At 43.1% G+C, this 26223-nt stretch overlaps 1 protein-coding gene across 1 annotated transcript in view; it reads left to right on the top strand.

Annotated features, from left to right (window-relative positions):
- The window catches only part of LOC310849142 (oxidation resistance protein 1-like), a 223377-nt gene that overhangs the window by 36328 nt on the left and 160826 nt on the right, over positions 1–26223 (top strand). Inside the window, exon 2 of the mRNA XM_083749162.1 lies at positions 6202–6284. Within this exon, the coding sequence (XP_083605288.1) occupies positions 6268–6284 (17 nt within the window). The 5' untranslated portion in view covers positions 6202–6267. The remainder of the gene's footprint in view (positions 1–6201; positions 6285–26223) is intronic.

Genomic DNA, 26223 nt, shown 5'->3' with positions numbered 1-26223 from the left:
GGCAGAGGGTGGCACTGAAGTTGTAAATGACTATCAGACTTTGAAAAGCTGGTCTCACTGGATCAAGTTTTGTTGATTAAATCCTTCTAATTGGATTTTGAATAAATGTGCAAATACTTTTTTATTGCTTTGAATTTATTCTTTTTTCCCCTTTGGTGGATCCTGCAAATTGCTATTTTGAAGAATGATTTTTATAGGCAGCACTGGGAATGAGTTTATGGAATCAAGGGAGCAGCGCCCCCCAAACATTTGGGAACCACTGCTCTAACCACTTGTACTGTACTGGGTCAAATATATGAATTAACCGCTGTTAATGCTCTTCCGCCTGGTCAGCAGCATGAGTGGTAAAATGGTAAATAATCTAATAAAGCAATTTGGGACAAATCTCATGCCACATTTTGCTTCTCCATTAGCAGTGCTGTTGTCAAGTCAAATATGCCATCACCCAATTGAAAGTTTCCCCTATAAGGCAGGACGTATTAATGATTGTGTTGTTATCAGTGCTTTGCAAAGCTTTGTCTCACAAGCTGCCTTGAAATGCAACTAGATTACATCTATTGGCTACATCCCTGTCAGCTCTTATTGTCATCTTGTCACGGGCAGTAATCTGATGGGTTAAGGGATGACCTGTTTCTTTATAAGCTCTTGTTATCGTCCCATTAGTCCATATACTTGGCCAATAGGATGTGTTGCAGGGTGAGAATGCTGTGCGTCAGTTAGTTGTGCATAAACACGTGCCCGATATCCCGTCAAGGCTGCAGTCCTGTACACATGTACTTGGAGGGTAAGCTTCATTTAAATCAGACTAAGGAGGCTGCACATCGCTCACTCAGAGTAGCAAGGGAAGTCGTGGGGCAGGATATGGTTCTGCATTTGCATCTTCATCTTAGGAAATCCCACATATCCGTAAGAAAGTAGTGGGGATGGGCCTACCGATCTCTGATCTGTGGAGTGAAACACCAAAGGGCTCAACACACATTCAAACAACACAGAACAGTCCTATGTTTCACCAGTTTCTGGAAACTCAATAACACAGCTGTTTAAGAAGCATAAAGAAGCAAGTGATTCCAAACATCACAGACATTGCCTTGCCTTGCACTCTCTCAATTGCCCATCTTCATGGGGGACCCCTGAGATTGGCAGAAGTACACAAAATCTTTACTGGGATGGAAAGCTATGAAATGGCCTAACAAGGACTTAGTGGTCTCAGTGTCCACAGAATACTGACTAAGGCCCCATCTGCAATGTACATTTAAAACAGTGATCATTATTTATTTATTTATTTATTTATTTAAATTTGTATACCATCTTATACCCGCAAATGTTTGGTTCTCAAATATTTTTCTCTGCCCCACACTTTCAGAATAAAATTTGCTCGTATCACACCAAACTTTTTATTGATAAGAAATACATTGGAAAACACAACTAGGATTGTCCTTGGTATTGCGTGGTGTTTGTGCTTTCATTTTGAAAAGCTGTCTATCCATCTCCTACTACACACACACACACACACACACACACACACACACACACAGAGTAAAAGGTGAAAGTAAAGGACCTCTGGACGGTTAAGTCCAGTCAAAGGCGACTATGGGGTTACGGTGCTCATCTCGCTTTCAGGCCAAGGGAGCCAGCGTTTGTCCACAGACAGCTTTCTGGGTCATGTGGCCATGACTACACAGCTTCTGGCACAACGGATCACCATGACGGAAGCCAGAGCACACGGAAATGCCGTTTACCTTTCCACTGGATCGGTATCTGTTTATCTACTTGCACTGGCATGCTTTCGAACTGCTAGGTTGGCAGGATCTGGGACAGAGCAATGGGAGCTCATTCCGTCGCGGGTTAATACTATTTTGTGATACCGTCGCAGGGTGATAGTATTTTGATACTACACTACACTGCAATATTTAAATGTTTATTTGATTGTCCTTGAATCTTCCTGCCACACCTTCCATCCTCTCCTGGTACAGCAGTGTGGTCACCACATCCTTTGAGAACCACAGATTTCAATCAATATGCTACCACTTTAAGCAGTCACAGGTCTCTCCCCTCCAAAAATCATGGGAGCTACTTTCCGTTGGCAATTTTCATTTATTCAAAGAAACTAGTGCCGGTTTTTCTAAAGACCTGAACACACATGTTTTCTGAAAAACTTTCTGGGGTTGGAAAATTACTCTCAAATCCCAGTTGGTGGCCATTGGGAGTAAAGGGTCTGAGTGAATTGGTGTTTATGTCTCCCACATCAGCCCTGCAGGTACATAAGTAGAGAATGTCTCTGGAGGAAGAAAGGTAAGCTCAGTGTAATTGAGGCCACACGGGGGTAAGAGTAGAATAATGACCAACACACAAAGGATAATTTCTGGGGAAGGAAACATTTAGAATGGGAGTTGTGTGTGCATGTGGAGGGTTAGTTATGTAAGTAAGTATTAACAATATATGTAATGCACTGACCTTAATCTAGTGTGAATACTGGACAGCTTGCTTTGGTGTTGTTCTGCATCTGTAGTGGGTGGGTGAGACAGCAAATTCTGGAGGTAAAAATGGTGGGTGTCTCCTTCTACTCCTTGCTGTGCAGGGATAATCTCTGCAAGGAGGTGCACATTTAATTTATAGATGGGGGGAAGCAGGAGAGCTCTGTATTTTCTTTCCACAGAAAGTAAGAGAAACTGTGACGATAAATCACAGAAAACTGGAGAGGCCAAGATGAAAATGTCACTGCCCAAACACAGAGTAATGAAAGATACAGCTGGAATTTTGTTCATGTTTTTTTTTTTTCATCTGCTAGAATTAACAAGACATTTTACCTGGCATGACATCAAAATGGTTGTGCCAATGTCATATTCCCTAAAGCGTTTCCCAAACCGAGGAAACTTCTTTCTTTAAGCCGAAATCTTTCAGTCAAATGTAACTTAATCGGAGAGTATTCTTAACAAACAAAAAGCAATTTGCTTACAGAGTCTGCATTTCTAAATGTCTTCCGATAGCCATCTTTTCTTACAGGGAGAGGCCACTAAATCCTTGAATATATTTGTGTTGCGAGAGCAATTAATGTATGGGAGTACAGCTGAGCCAGAATCTCTTGGTAGTCTGAGAAAATTTCCATGAAAAAGAAGGCCACTTAGCACAGCGGTTACTAACAGCTCCCAGGGCAAGTGCACACCCTGGAGGGGTGGGGTACTGTTATGTACTGAGTTGAATAGGATCCAAAATGCAGCAGTATGATTGGTCCGCAGGAGCCACCCAATCCAGTTCCAGGTGGAAGTGAACCCACAACCTGATTGGCCTACAGGAGAATCCCAGAATTAGCCAGTCACGTGCAGCCCATTGTGTAAATAATGTATATAAAGCAGATATTTTGGGGGAACTTAACTTTCATTCCTCCTCACCACTATGAGCTGAATAAAGAGCATGAAATCCACTCTCGACTGAGTATATTTCAGGTACATTGGGTGAAAGAGCTGGCTGCTGGCCAACCCACTGGAGCGACCCCAAGAGAGGAGCTCTGGGCCACGCTGCACTGGGGGCACCTGCTTCACGCCCCTTCAAAAATCTGCACTCAGGGCCATGGCCCCCCCAACACTGCCCACGCCATGCCCCTGACTTAGCAGAATCTTCTCTAAACATTCTCCACCATTTTCTCCCCATGATGTCCCAGGATGACACTTGATCTGGGCTATTTATGGAGGATGCAAAACGATGGCCAGATCGTCTGTGCATAACTCAAACATAGGATTGTGAAGTAGGGTTTGAACGGGGATCACTGTATCTTTTCTTTCAAGCATTGTAGCAGCATAGTTTAATGTTTCTCTTTTAAAGTTTTGCTTAATGTTTTTAGTGGTTTCCTTACTGTATCGTGCCGACTTTTTGCTCATGGTTGTATGATTGCAAATGGCGTGAACCTCTTAGAAGTTCTGTTGTTATTATAGGCTATTAAAATGAAATAAACAGAATGGAATGAGCTTAGTGGTAGTACGCAGAAGGCCCCTTGTTTCCACCCTTGGTGACTCCAGGAAGAGCTAGGAGAGACTTCAGCTTAAAATCCTGGGCAGCTGCTGCCAGTCAGTGTAGACAATACTAAGGTAGATGGACCAAAGGCCTGACTCTGATTCCCACGTTCCTATGTGCTACTGTTACGAATTGCAGTGGCAATGAAACCCCCACCATCTTTAAAGGAAAAAAAGAAAGTAGCTGTGCTACGGCCGCTGCTAATGGCAAGCCCTGTTCCTGGGAAGCTATTGAAGAATATCTCCTCCTGCTGGATAAATTTTCTGAAATGGTTCTCAATCCCAAATTTATCTGCCCACAAACAGCACAGAGAATTGTGAGAGGAAACAACTGTGATTGAATGAATTTAATGCTGCCTTTAAAGTTTTTTTCGAGCTTTGAGTCTGAGCCGGCACATGTAAAATAGTTGAATCGCAAAGCTCCAGCCACACAACTGACACACACAAAAACCCTCAGGTTTTTTTTAGTTCAGTTAGATGCTGAGAAATTGCACTATGGCCTGGCTTAAAGGTCGAATGTATCTTTGCAAGAGAGATGGGCTGGGAGAAAAGCAAAAGAAAACGGCGCTGCCTCTGGTGACACACCGTCCACCACCATCATTATAGCGCTGGCCTTTTTAAAAAACATTTTCTAGCGATTGCTATGATTTCCTAAAGTACCATATTTTTTGCTCTATAAGACTCACTTTTTCCCTCCTAAAAAGTAAGGGGAAATGTGTGTGCATCTTATGGAGTGAATGCAGACTGCGCAGCTATGCCAGAAGTCAGAACAGCAAGAGGGATTGCTGCTTTCACTGCACAGCGATCCCTCTTGCTCTTCTGGCTTCTGAGATTCAGAATATTTCCTCCTCCCAAAACTAGGTGCGTCTTGTGGTCTGGTGCGTCTTATAGAGTGAAAAATACGGTAATAAGTATTGGTGAAGCATTTTTGAATACATGCTGTATTAATGTTATGTTTTATTATTATGTCAGGTTGTTGAGTGAGGTTCTTCCCTGTGGGGGTTAGATATTTAACACATTTACAGTATTTATTGATTTAAAACATTTGAAAACTGTTTTACTCAAAAATGCTCTCCCAAGTTGCGTAGAAGTGCAATTTATACATAAACGAGGAATGAAATACAAAAAGCGATAAACAACTACCTGACATTCAGAAGACATCTTAAGGCAGCCCTGTTCAGGGAAGTTTTTAACGTGTGATATTTTACTGTATTTTTGGTTTCTATGGAAGCCGCCCAGAGTGGCTGGGAAGGCCCAGCCAGATGGGTGGGGTATAAATAATAATTAATAATAATAATAATAATAATAATAATAATAATAATAATAATAATTATAAAAGCAATATGCATAAAAATAGTATTAAAACTAAGTTATAATCTAAAACTAATATAACTGGTTATGTGTCTGGATAGGTTTGCTGAAACAGAAAAGCTATCAATGGGCATCCAAAAAAACATAGCAAAGGGGCCTTCCTAATGTCAACAGGCATGCAGTTCCAGTGGTCAGGTGTTGCCACACTAAAGGAATAACTCCTTGGAAATGTGGAATGAATATTGGGTGGCACTTGTAGAAATCCAAGCTCCACAGATTAAAGTGATTGAATAGGCATGTAGGGCTGGGCTAACACTAGAAACCTTGTTCTTACATTCATGGGTGTTAATTTTTTGGGCATCCATTGGATAAAATGTTTGGCACTCAGTCACTGTTTACCTTATTACAGTGGTACCTCGGGTTACATATGCTTCAGGTTACATATGCTTCAGGTTACAGACTCCACTAACCCAGAAATATTACCTCAGGTTAAGAACTTTGCTTCAGGATGAGAACAGAAATCGTGCTCCGGCGGCATGGCAGCAGCAGGAAGCCCCATTAGCTAAAGTGGTGCTTCAGGTTAAGAACAGTTTCAGGTTAAGAATGGACTTCTGGAACGAATTAAATACTTAACCCGAGGTACCACTGTATCTTCAACCTCATTTGTCCACATCACCATTTTATTCTCCTTAACCTTATGCTCCATCAGTTTATATGGCTGGAAACATTTTGCATGTTTTTGTAGAAATGCGTGATGGGCAGTGTGACCTTACTCCCCAAGGTCGTGTAAACCATGTTTACTGGAAAATATTTATTCAAGGTGGTAGGTAATGCCAGCTTATCTGCTTAACCTGAAGTTTTCATGTTTTTCTCTCCCAACCAGGCCACCAAGAACAAGAGAGGTTTGACCGCAGATTCCTCATAAATGTGAAGCAAAACACCTGACATTATGTTTAGCACTAAAAGGTGAGTACCTGTCGTTTCTCACCTTCCTCTGTCTTTATTAATCCATCCAGACAACATACAACGAATGCATTTGTTCAGGAGAGCTTGATGTGGAGCATATTAACATGTATACAAGGACTGCATTGCAATTGTTTGCCTTTAATTTGGGGGGCGCCCACTTGCTTAGTCGCCAAAGTGAACCGGGCTGCTTAAGAGTTAAAGTCAAACACTCAAAAAACTCTTGAGAGTTTTTTAAGTGATCAGCTGCAGCCCTTGAGAAATCAAAGCCCTTCTTTCTTTTTCTGCTCTTCCTCCTCTCTGCTGGTTCTCTCCCTTCCCTTAGGGGGAAAGTTGATAGGTAACAGGCAGGTGACCAGGTGGGAGAGCCCCTCTGTAGTAGCATATGTACACCTTGCACCACTGGCAGAGCGTATGCACCTGCTGCCTGGGGCGGGCACTCAAGGCGCGTCCCCTCAGAGGGCAGGGCACAGAGGGAGCCCGCTGCAGCTCACTGCAGCCTAGCAGAGCGATGGCAGTTCTCTGCCACTGACTCTTCACTCCTTCCCCAGGCAGTGGCGTAGCGTGGGTTATCAGCACCCGGGGCAAGGCAAGTAATTTGCGCCCCCTAACCCGTGAGCCAGGTAGGGGCAGAGAGCTGCGAGCGCCCCCCCCCAGATGTTGCGCCCGGTGCAGCCGGCCCCCCTTCACCCCCCACGCTACGCCACTGTCCCCAGGTCAGACCTGACCTGGGGGCAGAGTTGCAGTGTGTGATGGCCTGGGACTCGGGCTTGGACTCGGAGCCGGAGGAGTCTCAGTCCGCACCAGATCTTCTGCCTCAGGCGGCATCTGAACTGAGTCTGGGGCCTGATTCTGAAGAGCCCCAGTCTGCACAGCTTCCCCTGCAACAAGCCCCAGCCAGGCCAAGTCAGGGGCCTGAGCCTGCCCTGGCTCCAGATGCGGGGATTACCTCATTGCCCTCTGCTGGGCAATCACGTACAGCTGCTCCACTACCAGTTTGGTTAGGAGAGGCTGAGGCGGCCTCTGGGTCTAGTAACCCACCGACATCTCCCGAGCTGCAGAGACTCAGGTCTGAGAGAAGGCGAGACCTGAGTACTTGCAGGAGGAGTGCTCGCCTTTGGGTGAGTCAGGGAGGTGAGTCACTGGGGGATCAGGACCGGCCGTTACCCCATCAGAGATAAAAGGCTGCCAGACCCCACTCCAGGTTGCAGGAGCAACATTGCTGCTTGCTGGAACCTGCCTGAGACCTTGTGCCTGACCTAGCCGGGTTACCTGCCTTGCCCCTGTTGGACTGACTCCTCGCGGAATCCTTGGATTCAGGACCGGACGTGGACCGTGTGGCTCAGGTTAACTCCCAGGCCCAGCACACAGTGGAACTGCGGTTTAGTGCCAGGAAGCTGCCTTGACAGCTCCTGCACGTGTTCTGCCCAGCCCAGCCAAGGAGAGAGGCTCTGTTGCCAACTCTCCTCCACTCTGATTGTGGCACCTGACCATAGAGCCCATGGTCCCTGGCAGGAAATAATGTTCAGGGCCCAAGGCCTCTCCTCAATATGTGCCATTTTCTTCCAAGCCTCATAAGGACTTCCCCTTGTTGTTGGCAGCCAGTGCCATCCCTTGGACATGTTGTAAGAAGGCAGGCAGGTGGGAGAACATACTTAAGGTTGCCCTAGTAGACCATCTTTCACGGGTGCTCCTGGTGGAAAATGCCATTTTAAGTAGAGCAAAATTAAATTGCTCTATAAAGAGAATTAAAAGTTTGGGTTTGCTCTCAAAGGAAATCTGAAAGTGTTCTAATATCATAGTGGCATTTACAATGTGAGCGGGCTCTGCGTATCTCATCGCAATCCCATTTTCAAGCGTAAAACTTGTTCCCTACTGGCCGGGTTGGCAGGCAAAACACTGTGGTATGAAGCGTAGTACCTGCCGACCACAGGTTTGCATTTAGTGAATCATCTCTGCCTGCTGAGACCCGAGAAACTTTGAGAATAACTTTGTCATACTTTAAGGTCATAATCAAGGAAAATAGCTGGTTATATATAACAAATACATACAAATGAGCTGTAACAAAAAATAGGTGATGCGCCTATTTTTTTTAGCTTTGTTTCTTTAGGACAGGTTTAAATGGCCCATGTTCAGAATACATATCTTGACTTAATAAGCTAATATATTTATAAGCCTTATGACAATTCTGTCCGTGCACCATCACCTCTTCCCTCCTTTCTTAGTGATTAACCCAGGAAGTTCACAGGCCCACAGGAGAGCTTGTGGGAGTGGTTGGGATACCAAAGAAGGATGTCAAAAAAACACCAGAGTGTTTTTTTAAAGAAAAGTGTAGACTTACAGCAAATCAGCCTGCCAGTTCTCCTAGCCTTTGTGGGATGGGCACTGCAGCAAGGAGATGGCTTGTCCATGTTCAGGCAAACAGGCTTACATTCTTTATATACAACGCAGCATATGTCACTTTTTCTAGGACTTCCCATCGCTTCACCTGCCCAGATAAGGGCATAGGTGGCAAATACCCAAGTCTTACAGATAGCTCTCCTTTCTGGGCTCGCACCCCAGCGCGCCAAGCCCACAGATAAGGATAACATCAAATCAAGCCAATTACCTCATCTCAAAGCTAATAGAGTGGCCGAATGGTCAGGGTATAAATGATAAATTTATTATTATTAATTATTATTAAAGAAAGTGAATCTGAACATATATGAGCCAATTGCTACAACAAATACCAGTTAATTGTGGGGTTTGGTTTGACTATCAAGATGGCATTAGCAGAGCTTCTGGAACAGTCCACCTTTGGTTCAACACATCTTCAATGGACCATAGTTTCCCACGCGAAGAAACAATGCATACCAGAATAAGAACAAGTCGGACTTAAACCAGCTTCAAACCCTGCTTTTATATCCTAGATTTCTCCACACTGGTAACCATAGCTTCCTGCTCTTGGATGTGACTTTACTACATTTAACTGAAACTAAAATAAAGAAACTGGAGATTTTCAGCAGTCTGATTTGGGGTGCAATTCCTATAAACTGAGTATTGCATGCTTAAATTTGTCTCATTGAGATGAATGAGACTGAATCGTGCTTTATTTGTGGTCCTCTGTCAAACTCTGGCTGCCTTGTGCCCTGCATGACTTTTTTTTATCCTAGTCCCACCTTTTGCTTCCAGTTCATGTTTCCCCCCCCTCGATTGGAATTTCCCACCTCTTGAAAGGCAATTAACACGATAAGAATAGCGGGTAACTATTTTCTCGTGTTTTGTTGCAGCATTGTCCTCCTTCCTGTCCCGTTTAGGATGCTTTACATGTTGGGTTGTTTCTAATTTCTTTTGCTGTGCACAAGTGGCAAATTCCATGGGCGATGGAGCAAACTTGCTTTCTGCTGCTTCAGAGGGTCGGATGCGAACCAGTGGATTCAAATTACAAGAAGGGAGATTCTGGTGAAACATCAGGAATAGCTTTCTGACAGTAAGAACTGCTCATCAGTGGAGTGGACTATCTCAGAAGGTGGTAAACTCTCCTTCACTTAAAGTTTTGGATAGTCATCTGTCAGGGATTATTTGGCTGAGATTTCTTTAGCTTGGGTTTGAATAGGAAGCTATTGCCATCACCTTCACAATTTCTTTAAAAAGATTCATAGAAATGGAAAGAGGTATTTAGGAATGAAAAGCAGCTGCATTCAAAAGTGACCTAGAAATGAAGGCTTGTTGACAACTAATTTTATTTAGAGTAGACCCAATGAAATTAATAGACCTAAGTTAGTCATGGTTATTCATTGGATGCCTATATTTAATGCAGGTCTAGATTACTAGGGACGCGGGTGGCGCTGTGGGTAAAGGCCTCAGCGCCTAGGGCTTGCCGATCGAAAGGTCGGCGGTTCGAATCCCCGCGGCGGGGTGCGCTCCCGTTGCTCGGTCCCAGCGCCTGCCAACCTAGCAGTTCGAAAGCACCCTCGGGTCCAAGTAGATAAATAGGGACCACTTTCTAGCGGGAAGGTAAACGGCGTTTCCGTGTGCAGCTCTGGCTCACCAGAGCAGCAATGTCACACTGGCCACGTGACCCGGAAGTGTCTTCGGACAGCGCTGGCCCCTGGCCTCTTGAGTGAGATGGGCGCACAACCCCAGAGTCTGGCAAGACCGGCCCGTATGGGCAGGGGTACCTTTACCTTTACCTAGATTACTTATTTATGATATACTATAACTGGCTCAATTATTTCTCTCTTAAAAGTTTTGCATCTTCTGTTTCTTTCTGTGTATTTTTGTTATATATTGCTGAAATCTATTTCTGGAATGAACTGGCAGTGCAATAGCTGATTAAAAAAGAATGTTTTTCATTTTATTCCCGTATCTTGTGCATGGAACTTAGTGGTATTTTCTTACTTTTTTGGCACACAAATTGAATGATATTATAACATGTGAGCAACAGGGCTTGCGCTTCAGTTGGTCTATTCTGGGTGGCAAGTATATGTGATGATTGCAACAGACAGGCTGTTTTGGGTTTTTTTGTAAATGTTAATTCACACATTTATCTATAGAATGGCTTCTTGTCTAGGATGGTCTCTTGCAGATCATTGACATGCTGTGTTCTTTTGCAAGTGCAAGCATCAACTGTTTAAACATTGGTTTTTATTTAAAGATTGTCCGACAGTGACAAGAGGGAGGCTAGTTCTGCTGTTCAGTCCAGATGTCATGAATCCCTTGGTGCTTTTGGGCTCAGGCACAGGATGGCAGACTCTGGACAGAGATGAGAAGGGATGGAAGAGTGGGGCTGGAACAGATGGAGCACAACTGGCTCCAAGGTTGGGGCAAGTGTCCCAGCTGCTCCACCCTCTTCTGTGTGGATGAGGGCCCTGCCAGAGTCTTGGGGAGGCTTCCAAGCACAGGTCCAGCACTCTCTCCCAGGACAAGGTAATGCTTCTCTCTACATTTAGTGTCAGCTTGCAGGTGAGACAAGAATGCACCCTACCTCACCTTTAAAGCTTGCCAGGCGGGTGTGGAAACTTGTTTCAGCAACTTCTCAGCCCCCATGCAGCTTGAACTTCTTGTCACTGGGCTCATGAATCAAGCCAATGCTCATCCTTGCTAAACTTTTGCCTTGTGAAAGCTCCAAGGTTGGATGATGATGGTGATGATGATGATGATTTATACCCCGCTCATCTGGCTGGGTTTCCCTAGCCACTCTGGGTGGCTCCCAACAGAATTAAAAGCACAATAAAACATCAAACATTAAAAACCTCCCTAAACAGGGCTGCCTTCAGATGTCTTCTGAAAGTCTGATAGTTGTTTATTTCCTTGACATCTGATGGGAGGGCGTTCCACAGGGTGGGTGCCGCTACCAAGATACTCCTTCAGATACCAGTATACTCCTTCAGGTATACTGGGCCAAGGACATTTAGGGTGTTCAAGGTCTGCACTAATACTTAATTGTGCTCAGAAACATACTGGGAGCCAATGTAGGTCTTTCAGGACCAGTGTTATATGGTCTCAGTGGCCATTCCCAGTCACCAGTATAGCTGCCGCATTCTGGATTAGTTGTAGTTTCCGGGTCACCTTCAAAGGTAGCCCCACGTAGAGCGCATTGCAGTAGTCCAAGCAGGAGATAACCAGAGTATGCACCACTCTGGTAAGTGGATTAGCTCCTTTCTCCCTTCTGAGTCTGTACCATTACTCTGCTTTAGTAAAGATTGCTTGCTTACGTACATGTAAGAGCATCTGCTGTCATGTTTTGGGGCAGGAGTTAGGACAGCAAACTCTGTTCCAGGGATTAACGTTTGAATGCCAAGAATTGCCTCTTGACATTTGCTGCTGTGAACACGTAGACCACTCTCTTTACAATCAGAAACTCAGACTTGCAAGTAGATGGGTGAAATAAAATGCAAGGAATCTTGCATGTCAGTTCTATTGAGATGTTATCGCCTGTCACTCTGCTACCAACTTGCCCTAGGATGCAGAAATCAGGTTGCATTGTTTACTTATTCAATAAGGCATGCTTTAAGCAGGACAGAATCTCAAAGTATAAATGTGTTTTACACAGAATTTATTTTACAAAACCAACAGAGCACATGCCGATAAAGTCAGCCTCACTGATTTCATACAGTATATTGTAGAGAATCTTTCTGTGGTTAGGGGAGGAGTGGAAGAATACATGTGATTTAGCTGCAAGCCCATTATATGTATATATTTTAAGCTAGGCTCCACCAGAATAGAAGAGACAGTACAGAAATTGGGGTCTGGTTCTTGAGTATTTCACATGACATTTGTTAATTTTGTTAAAGTAAGAAAACAAACAGGTAGAACCAAAATGAACAGAGAACTGGTGTCAAAAGCCTTTCAAAAAGCAGAGCAAGAAAGGAGTCAATATATAAAAAAAATATTGTGTTCTGCAATATTTTTTTGAATAAATGTGGTGCCCAAATGTAAAAAGCTCCTGTACATTTAAAAATTGTTCAGAACAGAACAGAAGGTGTTTTACTATTAATCAGTAAGATAGCCCAATAATACAACACCTTATTAATAGTAAAACACCTTGCTTGTTTTAACTCCTTTCTTGTACGTTGCCTAGAGATGTTGACATCGGCAACTAAGGGAACAACCCTATAGCAAGATCTGACAGGATGAGTGATCTAGGATCCAGCAAATCTCCAGCTGAGCTGGGAGACCCCAGCACAACTGCGCGACAGTGTCTTAACTCCCTCATCCTCAACACAGGCAGAGATATGCCAGCATATCCCCCCTGACTACCCCCTCCCGTCTCAACAGGTAGCCAGCTAGCTGGGCTGAGCCCAGTGGATCTTAAGCAGGCATAAGCTCTTAAAAAGTGATGGGTCAGGGACATGGTGGAAACATAACCAGAGAGGAGGGCCTTAGCCTGGATCATAAGCCTGTTCAGCTCAGCCATGTGACCTGGCAATTTCAAACTCTTTTCCAGACCACCTCAGTTAATTTTTCTCAGCTAAAATGCAAGTTGGGTTTTTATTTGCCAAGTTAATGCATACTTTTCAGTTTTATTAATTATTGCTTGAACCCAACAGCTTGCTATCTACCTGTTTACAGATTTATTGTCAAAATCTGTAATCGTAAAAAATTAATGTATGAAAATATTGATTTTCATTAACCAAAAAAATCCCATACAATCTGATTGAGTACACAGTAGGAATATCTGTAGCTATAGGTGCATTTTTGTTCAGATTTACTTGCTAGGAATGCCATTGCCAGTAGGTAAAATCAAAGATCTATGGCAATCCTATACTTTCTACAAAACTTTATTATCATCAGCATAAGCATTTTAAAAATGTGTTAATCCAACCATGTGAAGAAATCCCATTTGGACATAGTTAGAATGGTAGTGTCAGTTATTTAGCCTACAGTGCAAAATGGGTGTGGTGCTTTTATCAGACACCATGAAATGCTAACAAATGGCTCTTGCCATATGTTGCCTTTTTATGGCAGTACAATATTTATATGTAACATGGCTATAAATCTCACAATTTGAGGGTACTTCAAGTTAAACGCTGTTGCCATTTTAGTTCCAGGGAGACACGGCTCTGCTGATTTTTCTGGTGGGGAGTCTTAAGTACAATTTGGTATGCGTTGTGTGTCTATTTTTAATGGCACTTTCCATTAAAGTTTTAATTAAGCACACGTCGCTGCATGCAGAGAGGTAATCAAAGGCTCCCAGGAAAGAAAACTTAACTCTGCTCCAGATGTACTGAAGAATGATTTCTTGATAACGCCCAGATGAATTTCAGATAAAGAATATCTCTTTAGGAAAATATTGCCAGCTTGGAAAAAAATACTCTATAAATGGGTATTTTCCATAGTTAGTATGCAGGAATTGCTTCCCTGCTGTTTCTTGCGCATATTTGGGAGTGGAAAGAAGGAAACGAAGGAAGCAAAATGGTTATATATACTAGCTATCGGGTCCTGTAAGAATGTGGAGTGTTTTGTTGCTTCACTCCTGAAGCCTTCAGAAAGTCTCCAGGGGCAGCACCACATTATATCTCTACATCTGCCCCTGGTTTGTGGAATAGCCTTCCTTTAAAGATATGGCAGGCACCTGCTTTCTAGAGACAACTGGAAACATTTTTGTTCTAATAAGCTTTATCAGATGGATTAATGAGTCTTTGCCATGAGTGTCTATTTTGTATTGTTTTAGTTTTGTTTTGAATTTAGTTGCTGTAGTTCTTGTGTGTGCATATGTAACTGGGGATTTTGCAGTTTATTTATTTATTTTGTATTGCCTTGAAATAATTGTGTAGAAGTTGATTAAAACAACAACAACTTCTCTTCTTCTGCTGCTGCTGTTGATCAGGCATGGGGAAACTTTTGTCCTCCCAGATATTGTTGAACTACAATTCCCATCATCCCCGAGCATCAATAATTCTTGCTGGGGCTGATGGGAGTTTTAGTTAGCAACATTTGGAGGGCCAAAGGTTCCTCGCCCCAATTCTGTTCAAAGGGTAATCAAGCCAATGAGCTAGTCTATCAGGGTAAGGCATTGAGGAAGTCTGTATTTATATTTATAGCTTAGAATATTAATATACCACATTTCCAAAAATGCTTCAAGAGAAGGTGGCATAACAAAAACACAACTTACAAGCCGACCATCTAATATTAGACAATATAACTATGGAAGACAAATGACAATTGCGATAAGCGAATGCCTGATGCAAGTGGTGTGCTTTACAATTCTTTCTAAACTATCAAGAAGATAGCTTTTCTTTTTAGGAATGATGCTCCACAAACTTAGGGCAGTTGTAAAAGCAGCCTGGTTCCTAAGCACTGCCACCCTAACTTGCCACAAAAAAATTGGCACAGGCCATAAAGCCTTCTCACTCATCCTCACCTGATGTTGGATTATACAAGGAGGCAGTCCTGAAGGTCATGCTAGGCTTTAAAGATGAGAAACAGGACCTTGAATGAGTCCAGAAGAAATGGCTCAATGCAGGTCGAACATTCACTACTAGGATGATGGCATGCAGGATTCTGCACCTGTTGAAGTTCCTGTGTTGCCTTCATGAACAGCCTTGTGCAGAGTGTGTTGCAGTAGGAGCCTAGAAGTTGTGGATCAGGTCTGATCTGTCTACAGGAGGGGAACGTTTCCTTAGTAAACAAACCAGCAGAACGTTGGGTTTCCAAGCCTCTAGTTTTAGGGTAATTCACCACTTTTGCTGAAAGAAATAATTGACAGGACAGCTTGTAAGCCACAAACAATCCCTGCTTCAAAAATGCATCAGCTTTTTTAATCTCATTAGGCCACTAGGAAGATAAAAGTGTGCAAGCAGATGTTCGCTGCCACAATAGCTGAAGTAATTAGCAACTTAGGATCTTTATTAGGAAAATGGAAAATGGTGGCTTTGGAAGTTGCATTAATCTTTCTGTATTGGTTTCCAGTGAATTTTGAACTCTTTAAAAATAAAAAAAGCTAATTCTGTCTTAGATGGCAAGTAATATAATAATAATAGTAGTAGCAGTAGTAGTAGTAGTAGTTTTATTATTTATACCCTGCCTATCTGACTGGGTTGCTCCAGCCACTTTAGGTGGCTTACAACATAATAAAAGCACAACAAACGTCAAACATTAAATTCAGGACTGCTTTCAGATGCGAAACAATTACTTCAACCTAAAGTGATTGGTTTGAAATAGTATACAGGCAGCATGGAACTGTCCTTGGTGCTGAAATTAGTGTTTGTGGAATAAAAAGAGATTGAGTAGGTGCAGGGGAGGAAAAAGCCATGAAACAGAATCAAAAGTCATGTCACCTCAACGTGACTAACGTCAAACCTAGATGAGTTTTGTTATGAAGCTTTCTACTTTAATACCACAAAAAACTTTTTAAAAAAATAAAAATTACTAACAAATTAAAAGCTAGAATACTGTGAGGAAAGAGTGAAGTGCATTTTCTTCTGTCATTTAAAACAAAGCGAATTCTTGAATTGTACTACTAATGTTGTGTTTGAGGTATGTGTGGCACTGTACAAAATGAAAGGTATGCACTGCTTTTATGGTAGGATATCTTATTGTATATATTGCTGTACACTCTATGGATTGGTGGTTGATAGGTACGTTAATAAACAAATAAATAAATAAATACATGAGACAGGAGCATAATTTACAACACCGAAAGTAATCCCTTTGGCCTCTGACAAACATGCATGCTCTTAAATGAGCTCTTAATGTCAAAATAAGTACTTGGCCAATAATAATTGCTGTAATTCCTGGGGGGAAATTACTTTTTGTGTGGTATAATGGCAACATTCACTTGCTAGGTTCTGCATTGACTACACTGAATTTAGGATGGGTGACAAAGGATGTGGTGAGAGATTCTGCTGTAGCTCTTCTGGGAGGGCTATTATGATGAGATGGCAAAAGTATAATAAAATTTAAGACAGAGGTACTTTCCTGGGGGATTTAGATGATTTCCCCCCCTTAGTAATCATATGGTCTAAAGTTTCTGTGTCCTTTTTAACAGCTGCTGCACATTGTTAAATGAGTTTGACCTGCCATGGGAAAATTGCATTTCCTCTTTGCTGTTTCTTTGCAGGCAGATGGGTCTGCTGCTAGTAATGTTGTTTTGCCATAAAGCCATTAATCCTCCCACATCCCTGCCAAAAGATTAGTCACTCATACCTCAAAAGTGATTCTCAACTCCGTAATTGCACAAGTTTTGGGAACAAAGTTTAAACAGGATACAAATATGAATGACCAGATAATCAGCAAATTGCATAAGCTATCAAAGCATTTTAAGGGAACAGTGTGGTAAGATTGACACGATGACATCCTGCCCAAATATAAAGTCCCAGAAAAGGGTTTAGCAGCCAGGAGAAAGCAAGGGTTCCAAAGCAAACATTTATATGCATCTTTTTAGATTTTATCAGCCCCATAAGAATAGAATTGCTTTGCAGAATCAGATCAAGATAATACAATTGCACATTTTTGTTTCCAGAAACATATTCCATAAGCCAGACGCACCTTTCAGATGCTTTCACGCAGGAATGAAAACATCAGCCTTGTGAGAAAAGCTACTGCAGCCGATGCTGTAAGGGGCAAGGCAAAGCAGTCCACTGGAGAAATATGTGGAAAATGTACAAGTGATATCCATTCCCTGTTATTTTCTCCAGCTTCTGGAATTCCACAGTATAACCCTTAATCTTGTTGTTGTTTAGTCGTTTAGTCGTGTCCGACTCTTCGTGACCCCATGGACCAGAGCACGCCAGGCACTTCTGTCTTCCACTGCCTCCCGCAGTTTGGTCAGACTCATGTTTGTAGCTTCGAAGACACTATCCAACCATCTCGTCCTCTGTTGTCCCCTTCTCCTTGTGCCCTCCATCTTTCCTAACATCAGGGTCTTTTCCAGGGAGTCTTCTCTTCTCATGAGGTGGCCAAAGTATTGGAGCCTCAGCTTCACGATCTGTCCTTCCAGTGAGCACTCAGGGCTGATTTCCTTAAGAATGGATCGGTTTGTTCTTCTTGCAGTCCATGGGACTCTCAAGAGTCTCCTCCAGCACCATAATTCAAAAGCATCAATTCTTCGGCGATCAGCCTTCTTTATGGTCCAGCTCTCACTTCCATACATCACTACTGGGAAAACCATAGCTTTTACTATACGGACCTTTGTTGGCAAGGTGATGTCTCTACTTTTTAAGATGCTGTCTAGGTTTGTCATTGCTTTCCTCCCAAGAAGCAGGCGTCTCTTAATTTCGTGACTGCTGTCACCATCTGCAGTGATCATGGAGCCCAAGAAAGTAAAATCTCTCACTGCCTCCATTTCTTCTCCTCCTATTTGCCAGGAGGTGATGGGACCAGTGGCCATGATCTTCGTTTTTTTGATGTTGAGCTTAAGACCATATTTTGCGCTCTCCTCTTTCACCCTCATTAAAAGGTTCTTTAATTCCTCCTCACTTTCTGCCATCAAGGTTGTGTCATCTGCATATCTGAGGTTGTTGATATTTCTTCCGGCAATCTTAATTCCGGTTTCGGATTCATCCAGCCCAGCCTTTCGCATGATGAATTCTGCATATAAGTTAAATAAGCAGGGAGACAATATACAGCCTTGTCGTACTCCTTTCCCAATTTTGAACCAATCAGTTGTTCCATATCCAGTTCTAACTGTAGCTTCTTGTCCCACATAGAGATTTCTCAGGAGACAGATGAGGTGATCAGGCACTCCCATTTCTTTGAGAACTTGCCATAGTTTGCTGTGGTCGACACAGTCAAAGGCTTTTGCATAGTCAATGAAGCAGAAGTAGATGTCTTTCTGGAACTCTCTAGCTTCCTTCATAATCCAGCGCATGTTTGCAATTTGGTCTCTGGTTCCTCTGCCTCTTCTAAATCCAGCTTGCACTTCTGGGAGTTCTCGGTCCACATACTGCTTGAGCCTGCCTTGTAGAATTTTAAGCATAACCTTGCTAGCGTGTGAAATGAGTGAAATTGTGCGGTAGTTGGAGCATTCTTTGGCACTGCCCTTCTTTGGGATTGGGATGTAGACTGATCTTCTCCAATCCTCTGGCCACTGCTGAGTTTTCCAAACTTGCTGGCATATTGAGTGTAGCACCTTAACAGCATCATCTTTTAAAATTTTAAATAGTTCAGCTGGAATACCATCACTTCCACTGGCCTTGTTATTTGCAGTGCTTTCTAAGGCCCATTTGACTTCACTCTCCAGGATGTCTGGCTCAAGGTCAGCAACCCCACTACCTGGGGTTTGCGAGACATCCATGTCTTTCTGGTATAATTCCTCTGTGTATTCTTGCCACCTCTTCTTGATGTCTTCTGCTTCTGTTAGGTCCTTACCACTTTTGTCCTTTATTATGGTAATCTTTGAACGAAATGTTCCTTTCATATCTCCAATTTTCTTGAACAGATCTCTGGTTCTTCCCATTCTGTTGTTTTCCTCTATTTCTTTGCATTGCTCGTTTAAGAAGGCCTTCTTATCTCTCCTTGCTATTTTTTGAAAATCTGCATTCAATTTCCTGTATCTTTCTCTGTCTCCCTCACATTTTGCTTGCCTTCTCTCCCCTGCTATTTGTAAGGCCTCATTGGACAGCCACTTTGCTTTCTTGCATTTCCTTTTCATTGGGATGGTTTTCGTTGCTGCCTCCTGTATAATGTTGCGAGCCTCCATCCATAGTTCTTCAGGCACTCTGTCCAGCAAATCTAAATCCTTAAACCTGTTCCTCACTTCCACTGTGTATCCATAAGGGATTTGATTTAGATTGTATCTTACCGGCCCAGTGGTTTTTCCTACTTTCTTCAGTTTAAGCTTGAATTTTGCTATAAGAAGCTGATGATCTGAGCCACAGTCAGCTCCAGGTCTTGTTTTTGCTGACTGTATAGAGCTTCTCCATCTTTGGCTGCAGAGAATATAATCAATCTGATTTCGATGCTGCCCGTCTGGTGATGTCCACATGTAGTGTCGTCTCTTGTGTTGTTGGAAAAGTGTGTTTGTGATGACCAGCTTGTTCTCTTGACAGAACTCTATTAGTCTTTGCCCTGCTTCATTTTGCTCTCCAAGGCCAAACTTGCCAGTTGTTCCTTTTATCTCTTGGTTCCCTACTTTAGCATTCCAATCCCCTATAATGAGAAGAACATCCTTCTTTGGTGTCACTTCTATAAGGTGTTGTAAGTCTTCATAGAATTGGTCAATTTCAGTTTCTTCCGCACCAGTAGTTGGTGCATAAACTTGGATTACTGTGATGTTAAAAGGTCTGCCTTGGATTTGTATCGAGATCATTCTATCATTTTTGAGATTGCATCCCAGTACAGCTTTCGCCACTCTTTTGTTGACTATGAGGGCCACTCCATTTCTTTTACGAGTTTCTTGCCCACAGTAGTAGATATGATGGTCATCCGAACTGAATTCACCCATTCCCGTCCATTTTAGTTCACTGATGCCCAGGATGTCAATATTTATTCTTGCCATCTCATTTTTGACCACATCCAACTTACCCAGGTTCATGGTTCTTACATTCCAGGTTCCTATGCAATATTTTTCTTTACAGCATTGGACTTTCCTTTCGCTTCCAGGCATATCCGCAACTGAACGTCCTTTCGGCTTTAGCCTAGCCGCTTCATCAGCTCTGGATCTACTTGTACTTGTCCTCTGCTCTTACCCAGTAGCATGTTGGACGCCTTCCGACCTGAGGGGCTCATCTTCCAGCGTCATAACTTTTATATGCCTGTTGTCTTTGTCCATGGAGTTTTCTTGGCAGGGATACTGGAGTGGCTTGCCGGTTCCCCCTCCAGGTGGATCACGTTTGGTCAAAACTCTCCACTATGACCTGTTCATCTTGGGTGCCCTGCTCGGCATAGTTCGTAGCTTCTCTGAGTTCTTCAAGCCTCTTCGCCATGGCAAGGCAGTGATCCATGAAGGGGAACCCTTAATCTACCTAGATCTAATCTTGCCGAAGTCTAATCTTTTTATTTAAGTTGTCTAAACTGGAGCCCATCACCACTCTTCTCTGGTTATTCATACATTTCTTCTTGCTTGCCATTCACTCATTTATAATTTTAGCTGTATGCCACTTTTACACACACACACACACACACACACACACACACACACAAAATCATGCTCAAAGTGGCTTACAACAAAGAAAACAGATGCATTTCAAAAACCAAAAAAAACATTTCGTAATAACACAGCAAAACAACACAATAGCAAATATAATAACAAAAAGTGCTATAAATATAAAAACTTTACAACTCCTGGTGATAGAGAAATAACAGGGTCTGAGAAACATTTCCCATGCTGTTGCTCACAGCCTGTCTCCTGCAGCAGTTTGCAAGCCTTCCAAAAGGAAGGAGTGGGGTAGCTAGAAACACCCCTCCTATGATGTCCCCAACCTACCACCAATCATTAGGTGACACCCAATTTCTAATATCTTGAGAGTGGGAGAAGCAAATCTCCTGCCATGGGGCACAAAAGAGGAAACAGCATAGCTGCCTTGACTCACCTTGGGTCCTTTGCAGTTCCAGGGCTTACCTGCCCCTTTGGTTTTTGGCTGGTCCTGGCTATTTGGAAGTAGGCCTTAGCTTGCAGTTCTCATATTTTTAGAAAGGGAGACATACTTTCTCTCTCTCTTCCACTTGCTTTATATATTCCTGATTTTACAAATTCTCTGCCATCATGCCTTTCCCTGTGTTTTGAGTGGATCTTCATATGCGTATTGAGGTAGAGTATGACAGTGCTAAATGTTCTTTCTTCCCTGCCCATCACTGGCACCAAAACACCAGCTCAGATAAGAAATTATCTACCCCCCCAAAAAAACTTGACAACCCACAGAATCCTTCTTTTGGTGGTGGGGATCTTTTGGGGTGTGTGTGAATTGGGGCAGTTTTTCAGATCTTTCCTCCAGATGTTAAACTGTAATTTTGGCCCTGTTAAGAGCTGGATGTTGCAGTACATTACTGAGTGGAAGACTTTAGAGGTGCCTTCACATAAGTCATTGTAAACAGGAAGTATGGTAAAGCTATTATTACAGAAAGGTAACAAGATCTGTCCTGTTACTCTCACACATAGGAAGTATCGGTTACATTCAGCTAAGTCTTCATTTGTATTAGAGAGCTTTATATATCTATCTCCCTATTGCTCTTGACGATTAATGTACTGAAATATTACAGCTATGACTAAGCAGTTCTCCCATGTGGTGGTGGTGTTGTTATTCAGACTTTTAGCCTGAGTTATTTGGCAAGCCTAGAGCACAGTACAATACAGATCAGAAGCAAATTCTATAATCTATATCAGGTTCTAGGATATTATGGTAAAATAACTTAACAGAGTCAGCAGAAAATAAAATTTCTAGCTGTAGTCCAGTGCGCACACACAGACTAGTATTGCCAGTTAACCAATGAAGTGTAATAGTTAGGACACCTAGGTTCAAATCCGCATCCAGCCGTAAAATTTATTGGCTGCCTTGAAGCACTCATTCTTTCTCTGGCTGACCTATGTCAAAGGATAAGAGAAAACTGAGGAGATTCTATACATTCCTTTGAAGAATATAAATGGGAGAAGTAAGCAAAAGAGTGCAAAGCAGTACTTAAAATGAAATTGAATATGCCATTGGTATGTTCAACAAATTCTGTTTTTGATGTATCATATTCTTTCTCTGCCTGTTGTCTTGTGCTGGTCCCAATAAGGAGAGCGTAATTCATGATGGAGCCAGGCAAACACCATGGATAGCTCTGTCTGAGCAAATTGCTCCAACAAAAATGGATTGAGGCCTTTAGGAATCTGTCTCTTGCCCAGCCTTCCCCATTCCTTCCACACCTTGTTGAACTCTTAACTCCCATAAACCCCAGCCAGTAGGGACAATGGGAATTGTAGTCTAATAACATCTGGATGGCCTGAGGTTGTTGAAGGCTGTTCACCCGTTCAGCCTACCTGTCTTAAGTCCCAACCCCTTGCTTAAAGAAGACTTTAAGAGGGCCAGAAGCCTGGCCTGGGCACAGGGGTTTTCTTTCTCAATTTTGGGGTCTCCTGCCAGGCATGCTGTTCGGCAGGCATGGTAGTGAAGGAGCCACTTGGCTCCTCAAGCTCAAGGTAAGTTTCTCATGGGGGCCTGGGTTTGGTGGGCTTTGGTTTGGTGGCCTCACAGTTTTAGGAGCCTGACCCACCACCACAGCCAGTGTCATAGCAGCCTTAGATCCAGCCAGGCTGTCATCTTCTTCTGACTCTGAGCTTGAGGTTTGGGCCATGGCAGCTACAGTAGGACCAAAACGATTGCCTTCTAAAAAAACCTACGGAGAGTAATAGCAATTTCCTGTGCAGTGTTGGGAAGGCTTACGTAATGAGTTAAGAACCTCTTTGGGGCAGAACACAGATTACTCCTGGTTGGAGCCTCCGGTGAGATTTGAGAGAAGATGGCAAGCGTTAAATTTTCTTTGTTGGACAGCTTTTCAATAAAATATAGGATTAAGGATTGTGCTTTATATATTACTGTCCTTTGCAAGAGAGGCTGATGGGTAAGAAGTTCGCTCCTAAAATGAGCAGAGTGATAATTCTAGGGATATATATATTGACAGAGCTGCCATCAGAAATACAGACAAATTGTTCCCTGCTTGCTCAGAAAGGTTGACTCCCTTGCCTTGAAACATTCCCTTCTGCATTTTCATTTATTGTTATCTTGGATAGCCTAGTAAAATCTAAGCCCTTGAGTAAGTCCACCCCCGCCCAGTATTTTTAGGCTTATAGAGCTTTGGTGGAAAAAGCAGATATCTGTGACATTCTAGATGGAAACTCAGCTACTTCACTAATCCAAAGACGGCCAAATTTTACACAGCTCAATATACATAAGAGATTGTCAGATGAAATATGTTTAACTTGCCTTGGGAGGCCTCCTTACCTTCATCACATGAAGAATGGGGAGCCAGCTCCAGAAATAGGGTGATTACTAGGCTAAATAGACCACAGATTTATCATCAGGTTTTCTCACAATAAGAACATAAGATGAACTGCTGGACCAGGCCAATGGCCTATCCAGTCCAGCACCTGTTCTCACAACAGCCAACCAGATGATGAAGAAGAGGAGTTTGGATTTGATATCTCGCTTTATCACTTTCCTAAGGAGTCTCGAAGTGGCTAACATTCTCCTTTCCCTTCCTTCCCCACAACAAACACTCTGTGAGGTGAGTGAGGCTGAGAGACTTCAGAGAAGTGTGACTGGCCCAAGGTCACCCAGCAGCTGCATGTGGAGGAGCGGAGACGCGAACCCGGTTCCCCAGATTACGAGTCTACTGCTCTTAACCACTACACCACACTGGCTCTGCTTGAAGGAAGCCTGTAAGATGGACATGAACACAACAGCATTCTGCCAACCTGCACAAACAGATGTGATTAAGAGGCATGCTGCCTCTTAACAAAATATTTTCAGCATACTGTAAAAAGCTCTCTAAAAAGGCACATTGTCACGATCAGTGTTGCATTAATCTTGTAAGGTGCTAAGGAACTGGTACTGAGAATCAACACAGTAGCTGAACTCCCTGCATTCAAGGATCCACTGAAATCGCTAACAATCAGGACTTATTGAAGAGCAATATGATAAGACATGAATGTGTTATAATTCACAATCTCTAAATGAATCGGGGGTGGGGGTGGGATGCTTCAAGCTCATGCTGCTTGATGTTGATCTTTCTGCTTTGACATAAAATAGCTGTTATGGAGAATGTGTGTTGACTATCAGAAGTGGCTTGTGAGAGGGATTTGAATGAGAAAGGCAGCCGCGCTAATGGAATGAAGCTTTTTCAGTCATATCTGAATGAGGCAAACGTGCTTTGTGCAAGTGAACTTGGCTCACTAAAGCCAGGAATTTAAACACACAGGGGTTCTGGGCAGGCACAGTGAAGAGGTATTTATTTTGCCTTTAGAGTTAAGAGCTGTACTTTGCTTTATTCTTTATTCAAGATAACTGTTGGGGAATGATGATAACAAATGCATTTGGCTTCCTAAACTTACATGATTTGTGTACATGTGTCATGGAGGAGGTGGAACTTGTTCATTTTAAGCCAGATATTCTCTCTCTCTCTCTCTCTCTCTCTCTCTCTCTCTCTCTCTCTCCCTCCCTCCCTCCCTCTCGTTTTCTGAAGATGAATTCGCACATGGAGGAAGTGAGAAGACAGTTCAGTCAGTCACCAGTTCACAAGGAGAACTGGAGTCAAGAGTTGAAAATAGCTGCCAGGGGAAAGTAGCAAATCAGAGAAAGGCAAAAGGCACGGTCCAAACAGGCCAGTGGTTGGGCTCTGAGCCTGGTAAACATGGATCCAAGAAGCTGGAGGTGGAGAACATTGGAGACAGGTTGATGAATCAGATGCCAGATTAGGTGACTGGGATCAAGAAGGCCAGATTAAGGATGGGTTTGTGGTCCAAGTTAAGGCTAAAGCTTATTTGGCACCTTTGTGTATCCACAAGTTGCCCAGATAGATGCTTTGAGAGTTCTTAGATAGATAGGGCTGTCTGCCATTGGCAGGACACACTGAGGGACAGCAAGGCTCAGGCCAGCCAACCTCTCTCCATATAAACTGTCCCTGTGGCACAAGGAGTAAAGCACCTGGGCCCTGCTGCCAGATTTTGTAGTAGACACATGCATAGATGGGTGACAAGGGGACAGGGCAAGTGTAGATGCAGGGCAGGAAGGGGAAAACACAGACATCTCTAAAAGATGCTTGGCTGAAGCAAAGAACTGGGTTCAGTCCAAATTTTTGCCTCCAGTTCCGCCTCCCAGGCTCTCCCCAAATTTCGCTGAACGTCTTCCTTTGCAGTTCTGTGTGTGGAAATGTCCTCCTTTGCCGTTGTATGTGTCTGCTGCTTTCGTGAATCAGTACGGCAGCCATGTGATTCCTCTCGTCTTGTGCGGCATGGAGTATCATGCAGTCTATCTGTCGTATATTCTATGTGCAAAGCCAGAACATGAATGAAGCCTCACCAAGTAGCCACACATGTCCTCGATGTTGCAGACCGTGACTAGCTCTGCCCTTGCACCTGCACATATCGCGCATGCATCTGCAGCAAGGGAGCCTTGTATAAAATTCTGCCACGCACTCTGAAGCCTCGGTTGCTCAGGTTCCCAAATCACTTGGCTGCCTTCATGCACAGCACCCTCCTTGCAGATATTTGCACTGTACACACAGGTGCCAGGGATGCGGGGAGGGTAATCAACATGTGCAATGGCAGGGCTGCGGCTACTCATTGGTCTAATGTGTGGTTATGCATCTGAATGGGCCTGATGTCACTATCCTTGCAGTGCAGATACTTAAAGGGCAGCATAACAGTCTTTTAAAAGATCTGCTAAATATAAATTGGCATTTGGCCTTGTGTGTTGTGCACCATTTCCAGAGAAATAATGTACTTAAAGCCGTGAGACTCTGCATCCATTGAATGGGGACTTTTATGCCTAGCCAAAATCTATCTTCACTTTTTACTTGGCTTCTTCTAGACGCTTTCTGGATG

Source organism: Podarcis gaigeae (assembly GCF_964106915.1).
Source record: "Podarcis gaigeae genome assembly, chromosome: 7".
In the NCBI taxonomy this organism is placed as follows: domain Eukaryota; kingdom Metazoa; phylum Chordata; class Lepidosauria; order Squamata; family Lacertidae; genus Podarcis; species Podarcis gaigeae.
Note: the sequence above shows the minus strand (reverse complement) of the source record. Positions and strands in the feature narration are given on the sequence as shown.